The 24443-nt window shown below is 31.1% G+C and overlaps 1 protein-coding gene across 1 annotated transcript in view; it reads right to left on the bottom strand.

Moving 5' to 3' along the window:
- The window catches only part of nAChRalpha1 (nicotinic acetylcholine receptor alpha1), a 121662-nt gene that overhangs the window by 57561 nt on the left and 39658 nt on the right, over positions 1-24443 (bottom strand). Inside the window, exon 2 of the mRNA XM_035884353.2 lies at positions 12526-12801. Coding sequence (XP_035740246.1) covers positions 12526-12783 — 258 coding nt within the window. The 5' untranslated portion in view covers positions 12784-12801. The remainder of the gene's footprint in view (positions 1-12525; positions 12802-24443) is intronic.

Here is a 24443-nt window from a genome sequence, read left to right as displayed (position 1 = left end):
AGTATCTGATCTGTCCAATCTGAAATATAGTCGATCAAAGACAGAAGATCCTAATCAACCTTTGAAGTCTAACTAAAAAAAGAAAAAAGAAAGAAAAAAGATAAGAAAAAAAATTTATTCTAATTTAAACCATTTCAAGATATACCCTATATTCCAAACGAAATTAAAATTACTTGAAATATCGGAAAATAACATGAAAGAGTTGATTAACGAAATATCTGATTCGACCAATCTAAAACATCTTGAATCGAGTTGAAGATTCTAATCAACATTCGATGTCAATCCTAAAAGATATGAACAAAAGAAGAAAGAACGAATAAAAGAAGTAGAAAATCGAGAAAGTAAGAAAAAGTCGGTAGCTTCTGCCGAACACAGGCGATCGTAAAATACGTGTTGGCAATGGGAAACATTATTTTGTTGATTCGAGCAGCTAAAGAACCACCAAAGAAAGCATAAAGGACGAAAAATACACAGTATGGATAAAAAACAAAGAATAGTAGTAGTAATAGTAGTAATAGTAGTAGTAGTAATAGTAGAAGTAGTGGTGGTAGTAATAATAGTAGTAGTAGTAATAGTAGTAGAGGGATCGGATAAAGCTTGAAGAGGAAAAGGAAAATTGGAAGACGTTTTCAGTTCTAACGGTAGGATCGTCCGATCAGACTTCTACTTGTTGTTCTGTGGCTACGGAAGACCCCTATGGCAAAATGAGATTTAAACTCGGTGAAGTAGTTGGAACCATCTTTAGGTAGAAGTACTAACATCGGCACTACCACTAGCATCAGTAACAGTAGCAACAGCAACAGCAACGGCAACGGCAATGGCGATGTGTTGCAAGAGAATAGGAACGGAGTTGCGGCCGGTAGTTACAGCAATTGGAAGCCGAATACTCGTGGCCAGTGGTCTGTGAAAACTACAGGAAACTTAATTACCCGAGATGCGCCCTGTAACAAGGGAGAAAGCGATCACTCTGATAGGGTTAAAGCTTCGTTTCTAGTTCGGACCCATTGTCGTCGATATCCTACGCGTTACTATTTACGTGTATATATGTAGATAAATACGTTCGTATGTAACACGAGTATTGCATCGAAGAGCTATCCGCACTGAAAATACACGAGACTAGTTCGTATAATTTATATTGTTACCGAAATTCAATACGATTCGATTTGGTTAAGCAAGAAAATCCAACTACATTTCTATAGATCTCTAACAAAGCTTCGTTACTATTATGTAAAATAAAAAAAAAAGTCATGTAAAATAGTATTTATAGACGAGTATAATAATTAATAAATATTTGGGTATTACTTTTAAAGGCAATATATAAAATGAATAATAGTGCATTGATACGAGTCACAATACACCTATATTTTAAATATGAGTTTGAATTATTCAAAGTATTAATATTGGTATAAATGTATATAGGTGTGAGTGAATGATTATTAAAAAGCATTGAAGGATTATCACTTGTATCGTAGAAATGTATAAAATGGCAAAGTGTCAAATAGTATCATATTATATATGTAGTATCATGTTATATAATATCAAATATAATAATATAGTATATCGAATCTATATACATAGACTGTATATATACATAGACTATATTTTATTAAATGTACACATTAATTTTGAATATCAGCGATTACTTATCTCCTATAATTATAATTTTTCATTTTTTAATTCGATTTTAACGCTGATCATATTCTAAAGAAATAAAATTCTACGATGACAGAATTATTATTTTAATAAATATGAAGTTCGAGAAAGAATATATTTTTTTTTTTTCTTTCTACCAGTTCTTTCAGTTTTATGACAGATCGTCGTCGTATTCAGGACCATTCTAAATGTTCATATAATTATCGGCAGATCAAGAACAGGAGAATAGTCGTGGAAACTTAATTACCGGATTCAGCTGGTAACAAGAGAGAAAACCATTATTTGCCGGACTAAATCTTGTCGATTCCGTCGTTGTTTATTATCAATTTCAGAATACCATGTCCTAGGACACGGTGAGTTCGCGAGCTAGTTAACGCTCGAGCAATCATTCTACAAGATGGCTATTGATTGTAATTGAAACGATCGTATGTTCGCGACAATTAGAACTCGAAATTATGGCAACGTACAATTGATTATAGGGCGTGGTAAACCGAAACATCGATGGCACATGGAACACGGTTGAATAGTTGATATTCCCTAAATCATTCATAGTAAATTTATTGTTAGGAATTGTATATTCTAAACTGTTAACCTAATCCTTCTATTAATTAAACGTAACAATGAAAGATATTATTCGGCTCGAAGAATAAAATTATTATTTTTATCATTTAAGAAAAGCAAATAGTTTTCTAGAGTTCCAAAGACATTACATAGAACCCAATATGAAGGATAATGGTCGAGATAGTAGAATTACGAATTATGATCGTATGAGTAATCGGCCGATGCCCAACGGCCTGCAAAATCTACGGATGACTTAATTATCCGTGGCCAGAACGGATACGCAGAGAAAACGATTATTCTCGAGAAACTGCACAGCCACATCTTCTCTAAGTTACTCTCCCGATGTAGTTTAATTCTACTAACGCGTTAAGGAAGTACTTTGATGCTCTTGGACATAGGCGGATAATTAACTTTGCTTGGTTGCGGTGTATTTAAGCTCACATGGAGTTTTCCATTGTCATCGTCGTCGTCGTCGTCGTCGTCGTCGTCGTCATCATTGTCGTCGTCGTTGTTGTCGTTATTGTTGATGAAATACGAAAGAGGAAAATATTTCACGCATTCGTCGAACACGTGTTCACATGAAACGTTGAATATCAATTTGACAAGACATATTTAACATTACAATATGAATATTTATTATCGTAAATATAGCATATCTATAATGGATATTGTTTTCTTCTTTTTAAATATGTAATAAATTCAATAATAATAATAATAATAATAGTAGTATTAATGATAATAATGATAATAATGATAGTAATAATAATAGGTTAAACATTGACTTAATTTCGAAGTAAAGTCAACGTAAAAATTTAATTATCTTAAAATCTATAAATATAACCTTTCTTTTTAAAAGATAATATTAATAAGATTCATAAATAATATTTTAATATCCGTTATTACTCGTTAATTATATGTATGTATTATTAACGTGTGATCAAATAATCACTAATCATATAGACAAAAAAAATGAAATAAAAAGAAAAAAGAAACAAATAAATGATTCTCATAAATCGTAAATTCATACTATCGAGATAATTAAGTTCGAGCGTCACCCGGCTATGACATTTCTTAAAAAGATGGAATCATTAATAAGAACGTCGCTTCACTTTCGTCTTAACGAGCAAAAACGTATCCATTATCGTTTCACAGGTATTACCAGCGACGAAGAGCAACGCGATCCATGTAATTCAAGCTTCAAGAGAATCGCCATTTTGCTGCTACTCATCTTATCTTACTTCAGCTCGTAACGTTCTTTGAAGATTATGACATTAAGATTTATTTTGTCGTACGCGGTATAAGAAATTAGTTAAAATAAAAAACTTTAATTGACAATAATTTTACCAACGAAGTAAAATGGTATTGAAAAATGAAACCAAATCTTTATGAGTTGTCTAAAAAAGAAAAAAAAAAGAAAATAAAATAATATAAAATAAAATAAATAGAAAAAATAAGAAAAAAACAATATATTTGATAAATTACATGATATATGTATATATATCAATTTTCCCAAGCAAAACTTATTACTGAATAATTATTATATTAATTAATAATACTAGCGTATTACTATTAATGAATGCTTGCAGGAGTGCCTGTAAAATTTACCATGTTAAACTTTCGACAGTTACATTCACCCCGATCGTTGCAAAATCCAAGCACGAACTGACTATATTATTCAGGTCAATGCTGAGCAAAGCCCGCGAGTTTTGTTTATAAAGGAAGTAACAAATAATATGCTTAACGAAGGGCTTAGCGGTCAGGCGTTCAACCATTCAGAAGTTCTCGATGTTGACAACATTTTCGAATAATACATAGAACTATGTAAACATTAGCATCGGTATAACATTAATAATGAAAGGTTATCAAATTATGTCAATAAAGAAATACCGTTTGTGTGTGTGTACATGTGTATGTATACATGTGTGTGTATATATGCGTAATTATTAAATATCTATCATATCTTTTTGATAATAATTCGATGAAAATATAACATCGATAAATCGTTCTTAATCACCCGTATAATCTAATTTTTTGTTTAGTAAAAAATTATACATTCTGAAAAACTTGTCTATACTATAATCTATAATTAATAAAAATTAATAAGCTATTAATTTCATTTTATGGTGAGTTTTATATTATAGCGATTTTTATCGCAAAATAATTAAATAAGATAGAGACATATACACATGTTCGTATTCAAAGTAACATAATAAGAATTAATATAAAAAAATAATAATTCCGACAAATCGATACAATCACGTTTAATCGATCCATTCGCAATGATTATGTCGTTAACCTGCGTTATTCCGAATATAGGTTCTCAGAGCTTTTCAATCAAATGCGGTTTTATCTATCTCTCCCCTTCTATCGCCATTACGTACACAAGCTCCGTGAAAATCTGTAATTACGATTGATTCTGCACGAATTTACCGATTACATAATAACCACAGAGTTGATGAGACGAATTCGTCGAAATTGAACAGAAAAAGATAAACAGAGAACTAGGGAATCATCGTAACCGAATTGAAATGAAAAATTCTTTGCATCCCTCTTCCATTTTCGAAAATTTTTCTCGTAATTCAGAGAACAAATGAGACCTGCGAGAGAATAATTAATAACAATAATAACAATATCACTGATAATATGATTTTTCAATTGTTAATTTAATATAACAATTTAATGTCAATAATTAAAGATTATTTCTTTGCGTTATTACATTTCCTTTTTCAATCGATTATCCGCAACGATAAAAAAAACATTCGATCTATCGAACGAGGTATCATAACTTAATTTCAATGGTTTTCCAAACAATCGATATATTTTAGAAGAAATAGAAGAGAACAAATAATCCTGTCGAGATAGATATTCGATTGTTTTAAATGTATATATCCAACGCGATATATTAATGGCGCATTTTAAACGCGAGCAACGAGCGCGACAACAACCACGACAGCGACCACGGTGGTATCGGGCATAAATGAATCATTGTAAATCGATATCGAATTTATTGGACGGAAGAACGTTAAGCCGCGTGGAAATGCCGTAGCTTTTAATGAATTAACTTCGCGATCGATAATAATCTTTGATATTAATTCGTTCTCTTCGTTCTCCTTCAACCTAGCTTGAGTTATCCATAACTGGATAACAGGATAAAGTCAAAAGTGGGCTACACTCTCTCAACACTTAACCTTTCAAATGTATTAAGTCTAACGAAAATTTCTGTCAATTTAATGAGATATTATTTTTTCATAAAATTGTACTTTTTAAGCATTATTTAAATAAAAGATAGCAAGCGAGAAAGAAAGGAAACGCAAAAAAAAAAATTAAAACAGAACTTGATTAACAATTTTTGTTATGAGTTACGAATAATATAACGAAATTATAAATAAAGTGGCAATATAACTGCAACCTTTAGGATATTAAAATGTATAATATTCATATACGGCAATCAACGCGTTAATAGAAGTGTTTCACTCGAAAAATAAAAAAGAAAAGAAAAGGAGAAGCTCGCTTAGAAGTTACTTATCGAAAACAGAAATTAAATAATCATTTGTTTTTTCTTTCCAAAGTTTATCGACCAATCGGCATCCATTTATCCTTCTTCTTTAAAAAAAAAAAAAATTATTAATTATCATTTCGAACGATAATTTTCTTTTCTTTCTTTCGTAAAGAAATTTATTAGACGAAAGAAAAATTAGAAGAGGACAGATTCGTCGTGATCTTGGAAGCGGTAAATCGTATCCATGCCATTTCAAGCCCATCCCTCCCCTCTTTCATCAGTTTCCCTTTTCGTTCCTCTTCCTTACGTTTCAACCTAACCGCAATCATTTGCGCGTTTCTCAATTACGTTTTCATCGGGAGAACGCTCACTTGAATCTAGACTCGTTAATTGAAGTAGATGCAAACGAAAGTGGCATATTTTTTACTGATCGTTCGTGCAAATTTGACAAATTTGAATTTGGCGTACTTTTTCCAAAACGTCTAGTTAACGCCAATCACCGATGATTTTTTAAAAACTATGTAAAAAAAAAAGAACAAAAAAATAAAGAATATTTGCATGTATGTATGTAATCTAACTTAACCATTTAAAAGTATTACGGAATATTATATCGATAAATTTTATCTACGTTTGTTTTGATTTAAAAAATGTGATTATTTAAAAATAACGTTCAGAAAATAAAGTTATATTTTTAATAACGGATTTATAAAATTAACTTTAGATTTCATGATTTTAAGTATTAAAAAACATAAATATCATTCTTTTTTAACAATTTCTATTAATTTTTGATTGATGTGATAATATGAACGAATATTACAAAACGAAAAAACTCGCATTGTTTAATATATCTGTCAATTTGACAGCTTTCAGTTAAGAAAAAAAAAGATGTATACAATCAATATGAATAAATCTGATGTTAAAAATTATTTTTAAAAAATAAAAAGTTATTTCAAAATTTATAAACTGATTAAATAAATATACTTTTTCGGTATAAAAAACGTTCGGTATATCTACGTTTTAACGTTCATCAAAAAAATAGAAATTTAATTGAATGTAATCCAATTATTCAATAAAAATTGGGAAACAAATTGCATAGATATCATGGAAAATAAGATGCATATTTTATTAAATGGAATACTACAGATATGTAGCGTAATTACACATACGTTACAGATATATCTGTAACGTATACAGGTATATCGAAAAAAAAAAACAAAAACAAAAAAAAACAAAAAGAAAGAAAGAAGAGAAAACTTATAGATATGTATATTATTTTACATGGTTATACCTTTTATACTAAACGTTCTCCTGCCATGAAAGATAAATCCTCACCGATAGAAGAGACGCTTACGGTGATTTACTAGGACGAAGGCGGTTCGAGAAGAAGCTAAAGTCGATCTTCGTTCACACGCTCGCGAACTGACTCGTAAATTCACGTGACGTCGAACACGAGGAGGTTTACCGCGAAACGCGAGCCGAATTCGAAGTAGATAGTAGCTAGGTACACGTTCCCTTTGCGAGAAAAGCAGCCCGTGTAAATAATGGCGCGGAAGACTGAGATACGTCGTACCAAGAGAATTGAGAAAACCTTATGGCTCTCTCGAGATATCGTCCCTTTGGAAATTCGCCAATTCTCCTTGGTCTCTACGTTAACTCGTTTTTGTAATTATCTCGACATTAACACGCGACACTTTATTAGATCTAACATAACGTAACATAATTTTCTAAAAAAATAATATATCTAGTATCAAGTATCACAAATATAATATCTAAAAGGAAACTTGAATCATCTCTAACATTCTTTATTTCGTAATAAAGAATATCTGATTGGATTAAAAGAAAAAAAAAAAAAAAAAAAAGAACAGATCAGTTATAACGTACAATTAATTAGCATAGTATAAAACTTAATTTATAAATCAAGAAACAAACTGGTAATAACTTTGAAATATAGAGAAATTTGAGAATAAAATAAAACACGAAAGATTATTAATCTAATCATTCAATTCGATCTAATAGTTATCAATAATGATACTGATAATTATTATCGTTAAAAAACACCGGCTGTATATCTGACATTATTATTTCCTACGTTCACCACGATAAATTCCTATTATTGGAAGTAGAAGATCCTTAAAAAAAAAAAGCCAGATTTTCACTTTGATTCGTGTCACTTTTCTCCCACAAAAAGACTCGACCGACGAAATCGAAAAGCTTCGTGGTGTTATGCAGACGCGTCGTGCCCGGAAAGCTCGGGAAAGCTTTAAAGGATCATTCGGATGCTTGCCAGACTGCTGTACTCCTAGTATTACGCATACACACACACACATATACATATACACACACACACACACATTCATACACACGTTTGCTACCGGATAAAACGCACACACATAAATACCCCATATGTGACACTATATCAACTCGAATACGTGGACCTTACCAACATACACTAGGCATACATACACCTATACATATGACACGGTACAAAGAGAAAAGCATACGGAAGAGATAAACGTGCACGCGCGCACACATAGGTATGCATTGGCATGCTCTTTCTATAAACGTGTGCACATCGGTAAAGGCACTTATATGCGGGAAACGATTGGCCGGTTAGCCTCTGATTATTGATCGAATTCCCAAGCTTTCGTCTGGTTCTATGTTACTCTCTGCGAAAGTGGGCGTTGGCCGTCGCATGACAAGACTCGGTTAGTGTTTCAAAGTAGCGTTCGAAGAAAAGGAAAAGCGAAAACAAGGGGAAAGAAAATCAAGAAAATCCTTAAGAAAAGATGCTCGATAGGTTGTTTCTTCAAAGAACACTCTCTCTTTCTTTCTCTTTCTCTCCTTCTCTCTCTTTCTCTCTCTCTCTCTCTTTCTTTCATTCTTTCTTTCTCTTTCTCCATTTGTATCTTTCAGAGAGTAAGAAATAAGAGAATTTAATTATTCAACCAAGTTATATAGAACAATCGTGACGTAAAAGGGAAGGAAAAATGAAGAAAAGAAAAACGAAAGTAAAAGAAAAAAAAAAACTATTAATTTTCGAAAAATATTACAATACAATGTTTTTCGAATCGTACAAATTTCCTTTAACACTTTTAACAGATTTATATCGTAATCTCCTTTTTCGCTACGAACTTATCGTAAATAGAAGATTTTGTCTGTTTTTTTTTCTTTCTTCTTTTTTTAGTTATAAACAATATTTCGCAATATAAACCGTCGAATTATTGTTTAGGTCATCATCGAAATCGACAAATCGGTGAATTGTTACTAGGTTACTAGCAAAAAAACAGAATCCCCATATTCGATTCGATCGCGTTGATTGTTTGATGCCTGTCGACAAAATTGCTTTGTAAACTCTGCATATACGTTTCCACGATTCCGCAGTAATTACTGTTTGTACTTGCCCCTGCGTGATTTCCCTGTTAAAGCGAAAAATTATGAGCCGACTACACGTCATAACGATTTCCAATGAGAATCATAAACGTTAGCAATCAAAATATCATGATTGTAAAGCGACCGTGTATTTTTTATTTCCATAAAAATACTACAAGAAATCTGAGATGATATAACGAGGGAACGCGTTTAAAAACGCCTTCTATTTTTTCTTCTTTCTTTTTGCTTTCTTTCTTTCTTTTTTTTTTTGTTTCTTCTTCTTCTTCTTCTTCTTCCACGTTTTTCTGACTTTTTTCCTAACTATTACTTATTTTGATATGGGTTTCATTACGATCAATAAAATAAACTGAGATGTACATATATATATATTGTACATATGTATTCGGTACTCAAATGAACGTGCAAATGTCGATGAATTTTAAATCCAAATTTCTCTCTCTCTCTTTCTCTCTCTCTTTCTCATTCAAAAATCGAGTATTATGAAAATTTGTTCGTGATATATAAATCGTATGAAAAAAATGCCAAAAATTTTCGTTACCGGCTTTGAAATTGACGAATTTCAAAAAGAAAAGTGGTTCGTTAAACTATCGATTTCATGATACATCGTTATCCGTTCTTATTTTTTCTTTTTTTTATTTCACTTGTAATAAAATCACAATTTGCAAAGGCAAATACGCTTACGATTCGAAAAAATAAAAGAAAAAGCTCTGTCTTTCGAAGAAAATTCGATAACGTATTGTACTTTTTCAATCAATTTCAACGCAATAACATCGACTTATGTTTTTCTATCTCACTTCTTTTTTTTTTCTTTCCTTTAAATTCATATTATCATGGAAATTTCACCATTAATATAACATATAGGAAATGATTTCACGCTTAATGCAAGGATAATTGGTCTGTTCGAAACGGAAGAGAAGGATCGTTAAACCAAACGAGTAAATAGTATCTGCTATCGAGTTAACTTTGAATTTCGTGCACAGTACTGCGCCTAATTTCGTTGACTAAACATCAACAGACCACTTCATTAACGAGCGAAAGAAAAAAAATCTACGATTAAGGATTAAAAGAAAGCAATAAAAAATATTAAAAATGATTTTACGTTTTTCTTTCGCTTTCTTTTTTTTTTTGTATCTCTCTCATTCTCTAGACGAATTAAATTAGAGAAAATTTTAAATAAAAGTTTAAGATTGGCTTTCAAAATGTGTGTACTAATGACTAACTAAAGTAAACTATGAAAGCTATAATTAAAGCAACGTTCGGTATCGACGTTAACCGGTTAGAGCCAGAAACCACTACATCGATGTTACTCGATGCTCTGTGTATACCATTAGACGATAACAAATTAATTATGGCTTAAACGGAAGCACGTACTTAGACCATAGACACCACAAGCGTAATCGTGGAAGAGAGAGAGAGAGAGAAAGAGAAGGGATAGACGAGGGAGAAATACAGAGACACGATCGACGCAATTACCGAAATACTGCTCGTTCTGCAAGCTTGTAACCTGAATGTAATAACCAAGGAGACATTTCAGTAGACGATCACGTAATCGTAACACACTCGATCCAAACGAACCTCTCGCCATCGATGTTAGATTAGCCTTTAGCTATGATAGGCACGTGTTTAAGACTTCCCTCGGCTACTCTAATCAGTATTAGCATATGTATTATACATTATATCGTTTATTAATCGAAGGAATGATTCAGATCGATTGTCAACTCCAGTTTTCTTATTTACATAGATTCAACTTCTTTAATACTAATACTTAGTATTAATATATTCAAAGGATATGAACATAATTTCCGAATTTAAACGAATTGTTTCTATGAAGTAATCTCTCTCTCTCTCTTTCTCTCTCTCTTTCGTTCAAATATATATATAAAAATAAAATTAATCCTTTGTAATCCAATTCTTTTATATTCTATTTAAACGAAAAATTGTATAAAATGTAAAACAGTTAACAGACATTAACTGCAACGATTAATTTTGTTAAAAAAAGAAAAATGGAATATCATATATACATATGTATGTGTGTGTATGTGTATGTGTATAGGAACGTGTGATTTCAAAAGTATAAAGAATTAATAAAGAAAATCAAAGAAAAGTTCTCATTTAAATCCAATAACTTTACTCGTGTAAGTAAATACAAATACTAGTTTCTTCAATGCTTAGGTTCAGTTTTGAGTTAAGCAAATGGAAGCGCGATTGATTGCTCGCGATCAGATTATAGCAATTAATGGCTCGAGTGGCACAGATCACTTCGCTTGTAAATTAGTTCGAGTTCCGGCGAGGAACTTCCGGAATTCAACTTATCGTCGCAAGTACGTGGACATGCTCTATCGGCCATCTACAAGCACGGCATAATCTATATTCCGTACATATGTATTACTCTAGTTTTGCGTTACGATCAACGTTTCGTACGAACCGTACAACTATAATTATTTCATATTAACCGTGTCTATGCAATATAAATTCCGCGAATATATATCTACGTACCGTTGATTAGTTGAATTTCGTTCCCATGAAACATAACTGAAATATCATATCAAACGATTCTTGAAATATTTCGACATGAATTTATAACCATTTTTTTTCTTTTCCAGTTATTAATTAAAACATGATCAAACGACATGTCGATAAATTAAAAAACTTTTTCTCCATCTCTCTCTCTCACTCTCTCTCTCTTTCTTTCTCTCTTTTTCTCTCTCTCTCTCTTTCTCTAATATATTCTTAAAATTCGACAAATTCTACATATATATCTTTTGTAAAAAACATGTCGGGGCAAACATGATTCATTAAGAGTTAACCACGTACAATATCACCGTCGTACTTGCTCAGCTTTCGTTCGTAAAATCGATCGGTTCGCTAAACGTTGATAAGATCGACAGGTAGCAGACAGCGAAACAATGGGTGATAGCTTGAAAGATCGACGTTCTTGCGTGAACCGATTACAATATATAGTGTGGAAAGTTATATTAATTTCAATATATTAATTCTTTCTTTTCTCAATAAATACAGAAAATAAAAGAAGAAGGAAAAGAAAAAGGACAAGAAAGAAAAAATATTCCTTTATGGGAAGAACATTGGAAGATACACGAATCAATAGGACAATGAATGGCCATTTGGGTTCATATATCTTATCGACATTCCTAAAGGTATAAAGAGAAAGAGAGAGAAAGGGAGAGAGAGGGAGAGAGAGAGAGAGAGAGAGAGAGAGAGATGGATAAAGAGACAGAGACAGGCAGAGAGAGAGAGAGAGAGAGAGAGATGGATAAAGAGACAGAGGCAGAGACAGAGACAGGCAGAGAGAGAGAGAGATAGAGACAGAGAGAGAGAGAGAGAGAGAGAGAGAGAGAGAGAGATGGATAGAGACTAAAGGCTATTCATGCGGACAGATAATGGGTTAAGTGGGATCTACTCACAACGTCGATGAGCTGGGAGAGGCGTAGTCCCATTTTGACAGTGAGGCGATCGCTGTTGTTGCCAACGGGGCGGATGAGGCGGTTGTAGTTCGACAGCAGGTCATCGTAAAGACGCTTCGCTTCCGGATTGGCCGAGGCGCCCGGAAACGAGACAACGAGACAGGAAATGGCTGTCGCCATCGCCAGCAATCCGCCCAACCTGGACCAACATCGCCACCAGCCTTTCCCACCGTCGTTCGTCCAAGCATCCCTAAGCATCGTACGCCTTGTCCACCCCTGTATCGAACAAACAAACCAATTCGTTATGATCTCGTTTTTACCCTTCTTCTTCATTGTTATCAGTTTATCATTATCCCATAAAACCTTATTCTCTTTTTTATTCTTTCTCTCTCTCTCTCTCTCTCTCTCTCTCTCTCTCTCTCTCTCTTTGTCTCTTTCTCTATCTCTATCTTTCTTTCTCTCTTTCTCTCTCTCTCTCTCTCTCTATCTCTCTCTCTATCTCTCTTTCTATCTCTCTCTCTTTCTCTTTCTTTTTCTGTTTCCCCTTTATTTCCTTCTGAGATTCCGAAAACTTTTTAAGAACTAAGACTATTCAATAACATGACATTTTCCAAAAGGAAAAAATTGTTTTAGATATCCTGAGACCTACTTACTCATCGGTTTTTCTATTCCTAATATTCTAAAATATCTAATATTATAAGTAATAATCCTAAATCGAATAAATAATGTTATCTTAATCGTATGTTTAATATAAGTATCAATCAACTTCGTCAAAATCAATAGATATTCTCAATTGAAATCTTCATAAAATATCTTTGGTGTACACTAACAAACGGCATTGGAAATGTTTCACAAAGACTAACTAACGCATTTCTGTAGTCCGTTGAAAATAGAATCGGTCTGGTGTAATCGTACTTTATGGTTACTTTATCAGACACCTAAAAGCCGTAACCGGTTATTCGACAAAAGTTTCAAGCGAACCGTGAGATCGTTCTCACGCATTGCCCTTACAAGTGGGCCTCAACGAGTTTCGTGAATTCGCTATCTGTTGATCGATGCATAGATAGACAGATAGATAGTTAAATAAAGAGAGAAAGAGAAGGAATGAGAGAAAGAGAAGAAAAACTCGTGCAAACTCGAAATTAAAAATTTAACAAACGCGATTATCGAATACATTCTTCTTTGTCTATATATGTGTATGTATATATAAGTATATATATATATACACACAAATTCGAAATTGAAAACTTAACAAACCCGATCATTGAACACGCTCTCCTCTGTCTATATATATATATATATGTACTTATATATATATATATATATATGTACTTATATATATATATGTACTTATATATATATATATATGTACTTATATATATATATATATGTACTTATAAATATATATATATATATGTACTTATATATATATATATATGTACTTATATATATATATATATAAGTACATATAAGTACATATATACACATACAAATTCAAAATTAAAAACTTAATAAACGCCATCATCGAACATATTCTCATCTGTCTATATGTTTATATATATATGTAGTATGACATATAATCCAAGAAAAGGCACGCATACGAAGCCATAAAACGACGCACGAAAGTATACAGCAAAGCGAATTGGAACGCTTTACGTATTTCCTGTTATGACTAGGAGAGCTTTGCTACGTCGGTAAGGAATGCCAGCAAATAGAGCTTTACGAGTACCAGTATGAGAGCCAGAGTGAGAGAGAGAAAGAGAGAGAAAGAGAAAAAGAGAGAGAAAGAGAGAAAGAGAGAAAGAGAGAGAGAGAGAGAGAAAGAGAGAAAGAGAGAGAGAGAGAGATAGATCGTTTGCTCGTCTATAGAACAAACGGATGCATTGTAATAGGAAAAAAAATGTTGGGAAAACGATCGAGAGAGAGAAAGAGAAAGAAAGAGAAAGAGAGGGGGGAGGAGAATTCGCAAGAAAAATCTGATTTAGTAAGAAAATTTTTCCTCTCTACGAAAAAACCTTACGTATAGATTGCCCACGGAATTTCTGTATGGTCCTTCTCTATAAATCTCAACGTTTTTCATATTTCTTGACGATTATCACGAAACGACCTTTAGCTTGGACCGTTATAAATCAAGGGAGACTCGAAGAAGAAGAAGAAGAAGAAGAAGCAACGAGGAAAACGTGATGGATTATGAAGTTTTAGTCGACGGATCAATAATAAAGGACTTTTATGCTTTTGATCCTGAAATCATGATTCTTCCTTGTCTACAATGAAAGTCTAGAATTTATTGGTCGTAACGTTCGAACACGATAACATTAACTTCTTTATAATATTTTTTTTTTTTAATCCAGCGACCGTAGATAAGTATACATTTCTGTAATCAACGAAAGAAATATAACCCTTACTTTTGGAAAAACTACAAAATAGAGTAATTCGAAATAAAAAAAAAAGAAAAAATAATAATTATAATAAAACAAACTTTCAACGGAAACAAAGGGAAATAAATTTTTTAAGAGAAAAAACTTTAACAGAACACAAATAATTAGAAATAAATTCAATAAAAAAAGAATATAGAAACAAAACTATAGAATATAAACGAAATGAATTATATCAAAGATAAAAATAATAAAATAAATATATCGTAAATGTATTCTAAAGTAAATATGTATATCGAATAATTTTAAAATAAATATGTATATATCGAAATGTATTCTAAAGTAAATATATATATCGTATAATATTTCCTTATAAAGATTATCACAAATTTAATCACTATTTCTTCGCTCTATCTTTCGATATACGATCGTTTGATGGTTGATATCATGATTGGACCATAAGAAGCGAGAGTTAGGATAATCGAACGAGGAAGTCATTTACCATTCGTAGAGAAGAGCGTAACTGCCTATAAAAGAGGACTTGAATGGCATCGTTGTGTCACTGAAAAGGAGAGTGAGAGAGAAGAACCTCTCGAGAAACTTTTATCGCTTCGTTGCTGACCTACCTGCTGCCTTTATCAATAGAAGTAAACGATATAGTACACCTGCACATAAACACGATACACATACAAACACGGCTATACGATTATAAAAACTATAATACAATTGTATGACTGTATGACCGAATCTAAGTAGTACTTTTATATTCATAGTACTAAGGACAATTTCGAAGCTTTCTTACAATTTGTACGTAGATACCTACCTGTTACTTCAAATCGTTTTTATGAGTTACGAGTTAACGTTCTTGTCATCTTCTTTTTTCAATTTTTTTGTTCTTTTTATTTTTTTCGAAATATGAGAAAAAGAAAACATAAAAACAAAGAACACTTCTCGTTTATTCATTTCTACATTGATTACGAATAAATTCAATGAATTTGTCTAATACAGAGAATTTTGTTATGACATAAAAATCTGTGACGACAGAAAAATATTTTTTGAATATCAAAAAGAAATATATATATGTACATATATATATATATATATATATATATATATATATATATATAACATATATACGTATATATAATATTACAAGATTTGACATTTCATTAGAAAAAAATAAGAAAAACGATCCATGTCTTTTAGATCTGAATAGTCGAAAAAATTCGTTGCATTAAAAGTAATCTAACATAAATAAAAAATTTGTTCTACTATTTTCATAATATTTCAATTCAAAATAATAATAATAATAATAATAATAATAATAATAAATAAAATATATAATATAATAAAATGATATATTTAGTAGAACTATAATTTTGATCATCTTGAATTCTTTTTAGAGATATCGTTTACAAAAGAAATATTATTTACAAAAGTTGTACAGTACGATACACAGTCATAATATGATAGATAATATGATAGTCATAATATCATAGATCATTTTTATACAAGTCGACACTTAAAGAACACGCGAAAATTAACTGAGTTTTTTTTAAATGGAATCATATGTTTTTAATTGCATTTTGATTGCATACTAAATGCAACTTGACATTCTTTATACAATAATATTAACCCATGTATATTAAGAAATTATTAATTTAACAGATATTTCACAGTTATGTCCTTACTACGAAAAATTTTTTATCTTTCAATTTCGTACATTGACGATTATTAACAAATCGTTTATTCTTTATCTTAAATGAACAAAATAAAATTTTTCGTAACTGTAATAAAAATTTTAATGGTTTTATTATAGTTATGTGCCTTTTTGAGAAAGAAAAGAAAATATTACATTATAAAACTTATCAACAAAATCGATTTTATTATATTGATATTATTACAATATTGAAATAAATAAGGAATAAATTACACATAAAAACGATGTCTATTTCAAGTTTCTACAATTTTTCATTCCGAAGATATCACTTTCAAAAGATTTTCATTCATAATTCATGCAGTAGAGCTGTTCGTTATAATAGTAGTAGTACTGTAGTAGATCCACGTAAATTCTCAGAATTTATATAGGTCAATATATCATCAAACCAATTTGAATGAAATTATATAGGTTAGTGGGTCAACATAAACGGCTACCATTTACACAGGAATATCTCTTAAACTAAAAGTTATAAACATTAGAATTAAATATCATTTTAAAAGAAAGGATTTTCTCTATTTTTGTACCATATTTTTAATAATAAATTAACAATTTGTTATTAACAATTATCATAAAGAAAATCCTTACGAAGTGTATTCATATTATTTTGCATTAAGGAAAAAATTTAGATTACGACTGATTTATAAAATTACATAAATTAATAAATAATTAATTAAGAAATTACTTTTTTTTTACCGAAGAAATTTGTACAATTTTTTTTACATTATTAATATTCATGTTTTCCATTTGCACGGGAACGTCTTTGAAGATAAAATTCGTAAAGAGTTGAAACAAATACGCGAAGTATTCTTTGAGCTTATCTTGCACTTATTTTGTGCTTATCCTGTCCTTAATTAATATTTAAATTAATATATCCGGTTAAACTAATAATCTTTTGATATAAATGAGTTAATATTCTTTTATAAAGAATATGAAGCTACATCGATCAATGCAATCAAAAACATTATGATTTTTTTGGAAAAAAACATTGATTTATAAGATCATATAAATTAATAAATAATTAATTATAATTGCCATATTATAATTTTAGTAAATAAAATTTTTTCAATATCTCAAAAAAGAAAATATACAATGTGATAAAAATTATTGTATGATAAAATTTTAATACTGTATAATAAACAGTTTTTTTTTTTTTTTTTTTTTTTTTAAATACAAAAAAGTAATTACAAAATTTACTAATTCTTATCTTCACTGTCATATTCCTCATAATAATATCCTGATTTAATATATTCTATCAAAACAATTTTTTAAAACTAATTCCAGCAATTTTCAGACCGTGCTATACGAATAACTTGTTAATAAAGCGCCTGAGTTATACGAGCATTAGCTGCAAATTCATACATCAAAACTTTCGAAGAAAATAGAAAATAAAGCAAACACAAAGAATGAAGTTGAACGAGGTTGTTACTACTTCTACTTCTTGTTACTTCGTCATCATCATCGTTATCGTAAAAAAAATCAAGAAAAATAGATGAAAGAATCTCAACGAAGTACTTTTTATCGCTTCGCTACGATGATCTCACTCTTCCTTTCCATTTTATCACACCCTACGAGCTGATAGACTATTTTTCTGTATTAGAAAATGAAAAATGGCGCTTAGCCAAGATGGCTAGGCCAACTTGAAAAGCCCCAAGGGTTCTCTTATCGAGCTACTGTCGGGTTGACTGTCCATAGATAAGACGACCCTGGCGGTCATTATCAACCTCCTTCATCCCCGACTAATTTTCCCTATCTCTCTCTCTCTTTTTCTCCCTTTTTCTTTCTCTCTTTCTCTTTCTTGCATATATTTTACGTGTGAATTACTGCTAAATACAGAATATCTTTAACAAACATAGACTCAAATCCTCTTAATTTCATTTTCATTCGTTCGAAGGACAAAAAACAGAAATCTTGCCTGTCGACAAGAATGAAAATACGGGAAAGCGATAATAAATCATCTCTATGTTAAGATTATAGTACCTATTATTTCAAGAAAATGAAGCTCGAAATTGGCACAAGTTGTAAACGCATAGTGGATTAATTTAACGAGTACAACATCGCATGCGACGAAGCGTAATGCATAGAGAAATTCGTTGTAATAGAACTGTCCGCCGGTAACAGATGGAGAATTAGGCGGAATAAACTGTTTTAACGGATTAGTATGAATTCGAAATCCTTGTTAATCGAACGACAACTCATTAATCAGTAAGTAGATTAAACTGTAAAAAATTAATAATAGCATTTCTATAAATCCGTGCAAATTATTTCGATAAATCCATATAAATATTTGGTCACTATCCATATATCTCTCTCTCTCTCTTTCTTTCTTTGAATATTGAACCCGACGTATAAGAATATCCGAATACTGACTTTTCTTCGAGCTCGGCCAATCACGTCCCATTGTACACATGTTCAAAATGCTTGAATAGGATAAGCGTTTCTTTTTAACCTTCACGAAAGGCATCAAAGACCGTGGCGATTCCTTCTCGAGATTCGGCTTAAATATGAAGCTGTTTCAAGTCTAAAGTCGTCTTTAGATGAATATGTTCAAAATGAAAGATTAAACTGTATTCAAGTATGAATAAGGTACGGGGGAAAAGGATCTAGGACGACATACAGATAACAGACTGTAAAATGTAGGTCGATTTTATTTCTTTCTAAATTGATGTGATAATCCACCGATACTATCCATATTATAAATACAGATTTCAATTGATAAAAAACATAAAAAAGATCTACATTCTAGCTTTGTATAAATAGATAATAGATATATCTACTTATTTTTTATTCGTGATTTAAAATTACAAAAAAAAAATCAAATAAAGCTTATTAAGACTTGTTTGTCTGTTTTTATAAAAAAAGGAAAAAAGGAAAAATAATAAAAAGAAAAAAAAAGAAATCAAAAAATAATAAATCCTGAAATATCTGAAATTATAATTAAAAGAGGAACGATCTGTTCTCTCTTTATGAACTTATTATCAGATAATAAGAATGAGATTACTTTTTATTACATTTTGCGTAAGTTACGAGTTAAAAGCAAGGTAAAGTTCTCGTTAAAAGTTTCCTCGAAGATAAATGTCGACAAAAAAGAACGCAAGTTTTTATGATTTAAAAACGACGTGATTCTATGATCCTTTCGCACTACTATCTCTACTAATTTCTTTACTCATGATCAATGAGAAATTCAACTCAACAATATACAGTCAAAAAAAAACAATAATATAGAACGATATGTAATTATATTACTATGTATTATAGTACAATATATCATATAAATTAATTCTTATATCAATTAGTTACTATATTATAATATAATAAATATATTATATGAATTAATTATTATATATTAATTAGTATATAAACATTGTATTTTCGATTTGAAATCTAATATATTTTTAATTAAATTTAGGAATAGAAATAAATCGTCGTGTAACAGAATGACCAACGATTGATCGACGATTTTGTCGACCGATGGTTTTGACTGTGGTCAGAGAAAGTGGATATAATGGAAAGCAATAATGAGCTGACGGACGAGAACATCCATCAATCCGGATCAAATGGCCCCCACGATTGTACCCTTCGTTTCTATACGAGCTTGTCAACATGCAACTCTCAAGCACGAAAAACAATAATGCCAAACAGTTCGATCCATCGAGTACTAATTCTAGTACACAATAATAGATCTGAGAAAAACTTATTGATACTATGTAAACGTTAAATCAGAAGAGATTCTTTATTTATCTCGAGTTCAAACAATAATGAACTTTAGCCAGCATTGACCTTAAAGAGGAACAATCTAATTCGTACGCATGTGAAATAAAAAGAAAATGTCATCTTTTGATCGAATTGTATATTGTAAAATTAATCAAGAATAAATCAATATTATTTAATTAAAAATAATAGAGAAAAATAAAAAAATTAAATTTTCATCGATATACGATTATACAAAAGTTAAATGAAATATTTTACGTTCGGACAATTAACACTCGATTAAAATTTCATTGGTTTTATACTATCACAATTTTTTCTAACGATTTATATCGAGTTCGATTGACATAACAACGCGAATTAATATTGTAACGAACAAAAAGAAAATCGAAATTTAATGTAGATGGCGTAAAATTAAATATACATTACAATCAACGTTAAATAATAATTCAGTGTTAAATAGTAATTAAAATCAATGATCGACATTATAGGTACGAAGGTAATAATCGTGGTGGTTCATTTAGAAAGACCAAAGATCGATCTGATAGGTCCAAACAGACCTACCACAGACTAGAGGATTAACGTTACTCCTTTGAGAGTCGATAGCTCGTAATGGGTAGCACTTCGCCGATCGATATGTCGCCGATCGTCCGTGAAATGAAAGTGAATTCGGCGGGCAGCGTGTTTACTCGGAAATTTGCCACCAACTAGCATGCATCCGGAATTCGAGTATCGATATTTCCTGCCGATTTTCGACCCAAACTAATAATATCGCCGTTGATATTTCCTTCTCCGATACAACCGTACAAGCAATCATCTATCGCCTATGAGAACACACACATACACACACACATAAATATATATATATATATATAATTCCTTAATACATAATGTTTGTACATTTCTAAAGAAAACAAGGAAATAAAATGAAATAAAATAAAGTAAAAAATAAAATAAAATAAAATAATAGAAGAAAGCAAGTATGTGAAAAAGAGAATAAAAAGGAAATCAGAAAGAAAGAGAGAAAGTAAGAGAGAGAAAGAGAGAAAGAGAGAGAGAGAAAGAGAGAGAGAAAGAGAAGGGGAGAAAGACAGTCCAGCTTAAAGCGGATAACAATATCGATTATAAATAACAACGAATCGTCTCTCAGACTGCAAATAAAAAGTGAAAAATAAATTCCATCCTTCCGTAACGGTCCAGACACCATGTATGACGTATCGAGAAATATCGATATTACATTCTAGGTAACGAGTGTTCGATAGACAACGAATCAAATTTTTATCAACGATCGAAAGCACGTTCTCGTACGACGTAACGCGTCGTTGATTCTTTTATTCGTTTCTCTCTCACTTTCTCCCCCTCTCTATCACACTTTCTTTCTCATATTCTCTCTCTCTCTCTCGTGTCATCACTATTCCACTTTCGTCCTATCAATCACCCTACTACTACCACGAACTAAAAGGATTTTCGTTCTTTTATCAAACAACGACTAAGAAGACATTTTGTGAACTTTCGTTGAATAAGGGTTGGCTCCTGCAATGGAAAACTTTTCCTTGATTCATCACTCCTATCTGATTCTTTTTTCCGTGTATTTTTTGAATAATAGATCTTTTGAAATATGACTTAATTATATTATGATATATATATATATATATAATTGAGTTACATTAAAAAAAAAATATTATTCTTAAATTAAATTAATTAAAAATCTCTTTTCTTTGCCGTCGTATAATTATATACTTGATAAGAATAAAATAATAAAAAAAAAAAAAAAGGAAAGAAAAAAGTAGAACACCCTACCAGAAAAACTATAATTCTGAATGAAGATATATAAATATATTTATCGTATAGATATATAACACAATGAAAATTATAATTCCGTATGGTTCAAAGGTATGCAAAAAAGATAAATCTACCTTTTCAAATTAACAATATACTTCACTTTAACAACTATCTTACCAACGAAATATATTTATTTACATTGACTATATCTTTCATTGTTTTCCTTTAACGATTATAATATATAAAAATTCGTTTAAAACATATTTCATCCTGCGAAATATTTTTCTCACGATAAGAACTGACGACGTTATCGAGATAATGAGTAGCGGTCGATTTAACAAACCCATTTTCTCGGTCTCGTATCAGCCAACTAATCCGAAAGAGAGAGAGAGAGAGAGAGAGAGAGAGAGAGAGAAAAAGAGAGAGAGAGAAAGAGAGAGAGAGAGAGAGAGAGAGAGAGAGAGAGAAAGAGAGAGAGAAAGAGAGAGAGAGAGAGAGAGAGAGAGAAAGAGAGAGAGAGAAAGAGAGAATGAAGAAGGAAGGAGAAACAAGGAAATCAGTGAGCGAAAACGCTTCTCTTCGCCGTTTTTTATAAGTCCGGAGAACGGTCGACTCTCTTTTCAGTCGACGAGACGCGGCTTAATTTAGAGCATTCGCTAGATTTACGGTGCGGCTCAACCTATCTCGTTCCCGGCTCAGGGCTCTGCAGGTTTATAGATGGCGTAATGCTTGACACGTAGCTAACATATAAACGTTAGTCGCAAAAAAAAAAGAGAGAGAGGAAGAGAGAAAGGGCGAAAATGATGAACGAAAATATAACGTGGATGATGAAAGCAAAATTAATTGTATCGACCTAATGTTTCGTGCATTCCTTGTGATTCTTCGTTATCGTGTTTTTTCTTTCTCTTTTTTTTTTTTTTTTTTTCTTTAAAAACAAATGATTTATGATTTTTGTACTTATGGACAAAAAATGGTTTAATAAATAATTGTATACGTGTATGTAGTAGTTAATAGTAAGAGAATTTGAAAAAATGATTATAAATCATGTCTCAAATATATGTACAATGCGAAACTTATAATAATATACAATTCATATTTAGCACTTTTTTTTTTGTTTATGGAAGAAAAAAAATTTTAATAAATAGAAAAACTGAAAGAAGAACTGTAAAAAAAAATTATATAAAGTGAAACTTATAATGTAACTTACACTTAACGAACAGTAAGCTTTGAATTTTGAATTAACGATTAAGTTCGTGGGAAAGAAAAAGAAAGAGAAACGAAATTTAAAAAATACAGATATCTATATAAATTTATAACTTCAAAGTTAAATAACGTATTTATAAATGTTTAACAAATAAAACTGAAAGGCAACGTTGAAATACTTCGAAGAATTAATAAACGAGAGAATCTAAAGTTTACTTAATTTCGTTGAGTATCTCCTATATAGAGTATAAAAAAGAAAAAGATAAAAAGAATTCGGAATTTAAGTAAGTAAGTATGTTTGATTTAAAAAATGATAACAGATGTCACTGATAAGCTTATACATTCGTCACTTTTTAGAGATCGTTGTGACGTTTCGTTATTACTTAGCAATTAAAAAAGAAAAAAAAATGAATAAATAAATAAATGAAATGGAAAAAAAAGAGAAAGGAAGAAGGAAAATAAAAAAAAAGGAAAAAACAAATGAGACACCATGACTCACACTGCATAGTTATGTCAACACACGTGTCACTTCGTTTTCAATCGCGAGAATTAATATTAGATGGATTCGTACAAGTACTCGCGAATCCGATGACGAACGAACGATGACCTAGAGCGAACGTAGATATCGCTGTGTCGAATGTCCGATCGTTAATCAAGGGATGGATGGTATGGCATCGCGCACGTGCGCTCTACACGACGATGTATTATTATCAATTGAATTATTAATTTAGATGGAGCAATTAGGGCGGAATGTCTAATCACGAATTATTATCATCGACCAATGCCCGATCGATTGCATTCTATCGATAACTCAAACTTGTTCTCGTAAGTCTGCAAATCCTCTGTGGTTCTATTCGAACATAAGATAATTCGATGAAAGTACACAAGCGCGAGTAAAAGGATGATAGATAGAAGTAGATTCAGACAGTGAGACAGAGAGACAGAGAAAGAGAGAGAGAGAGAGAGAGAGAGAGAGACATAAGGATAAGGAAGAAAGAGAGAGAGATAGAAGAGAAAATATATGGCATTGAGATGCAAAGTGGAAGGGAATCTTGTGGCTCGAACGAAGAACACAATGGAAAGCAATCCGAATGATCTATGAGTTTTCTAGTCAGTAAGGGTGGAAGATCTCG

The sequence above is a fragment of the Vespa mandarinia genome, chromosome 12, assembly GCF_050613455.1.
Source record: "Vespa mandarinia isolate Hongniang chromosome 12, ASM5061345v1, whole genome shotgun sequence".
Taxonomy (NCBI): domain Eukaryota; kingdom Metazoa; phylum Arthropoda; class Insecta; order Hymenoptera; family Vespidae; genus Vespa; species Vespa mandarinia.
The sequence above is the reverse complement of the archived record's forward strand: the minus strand, read 5'-3'. Positions and strand labels throughout refer to the sequence as shown.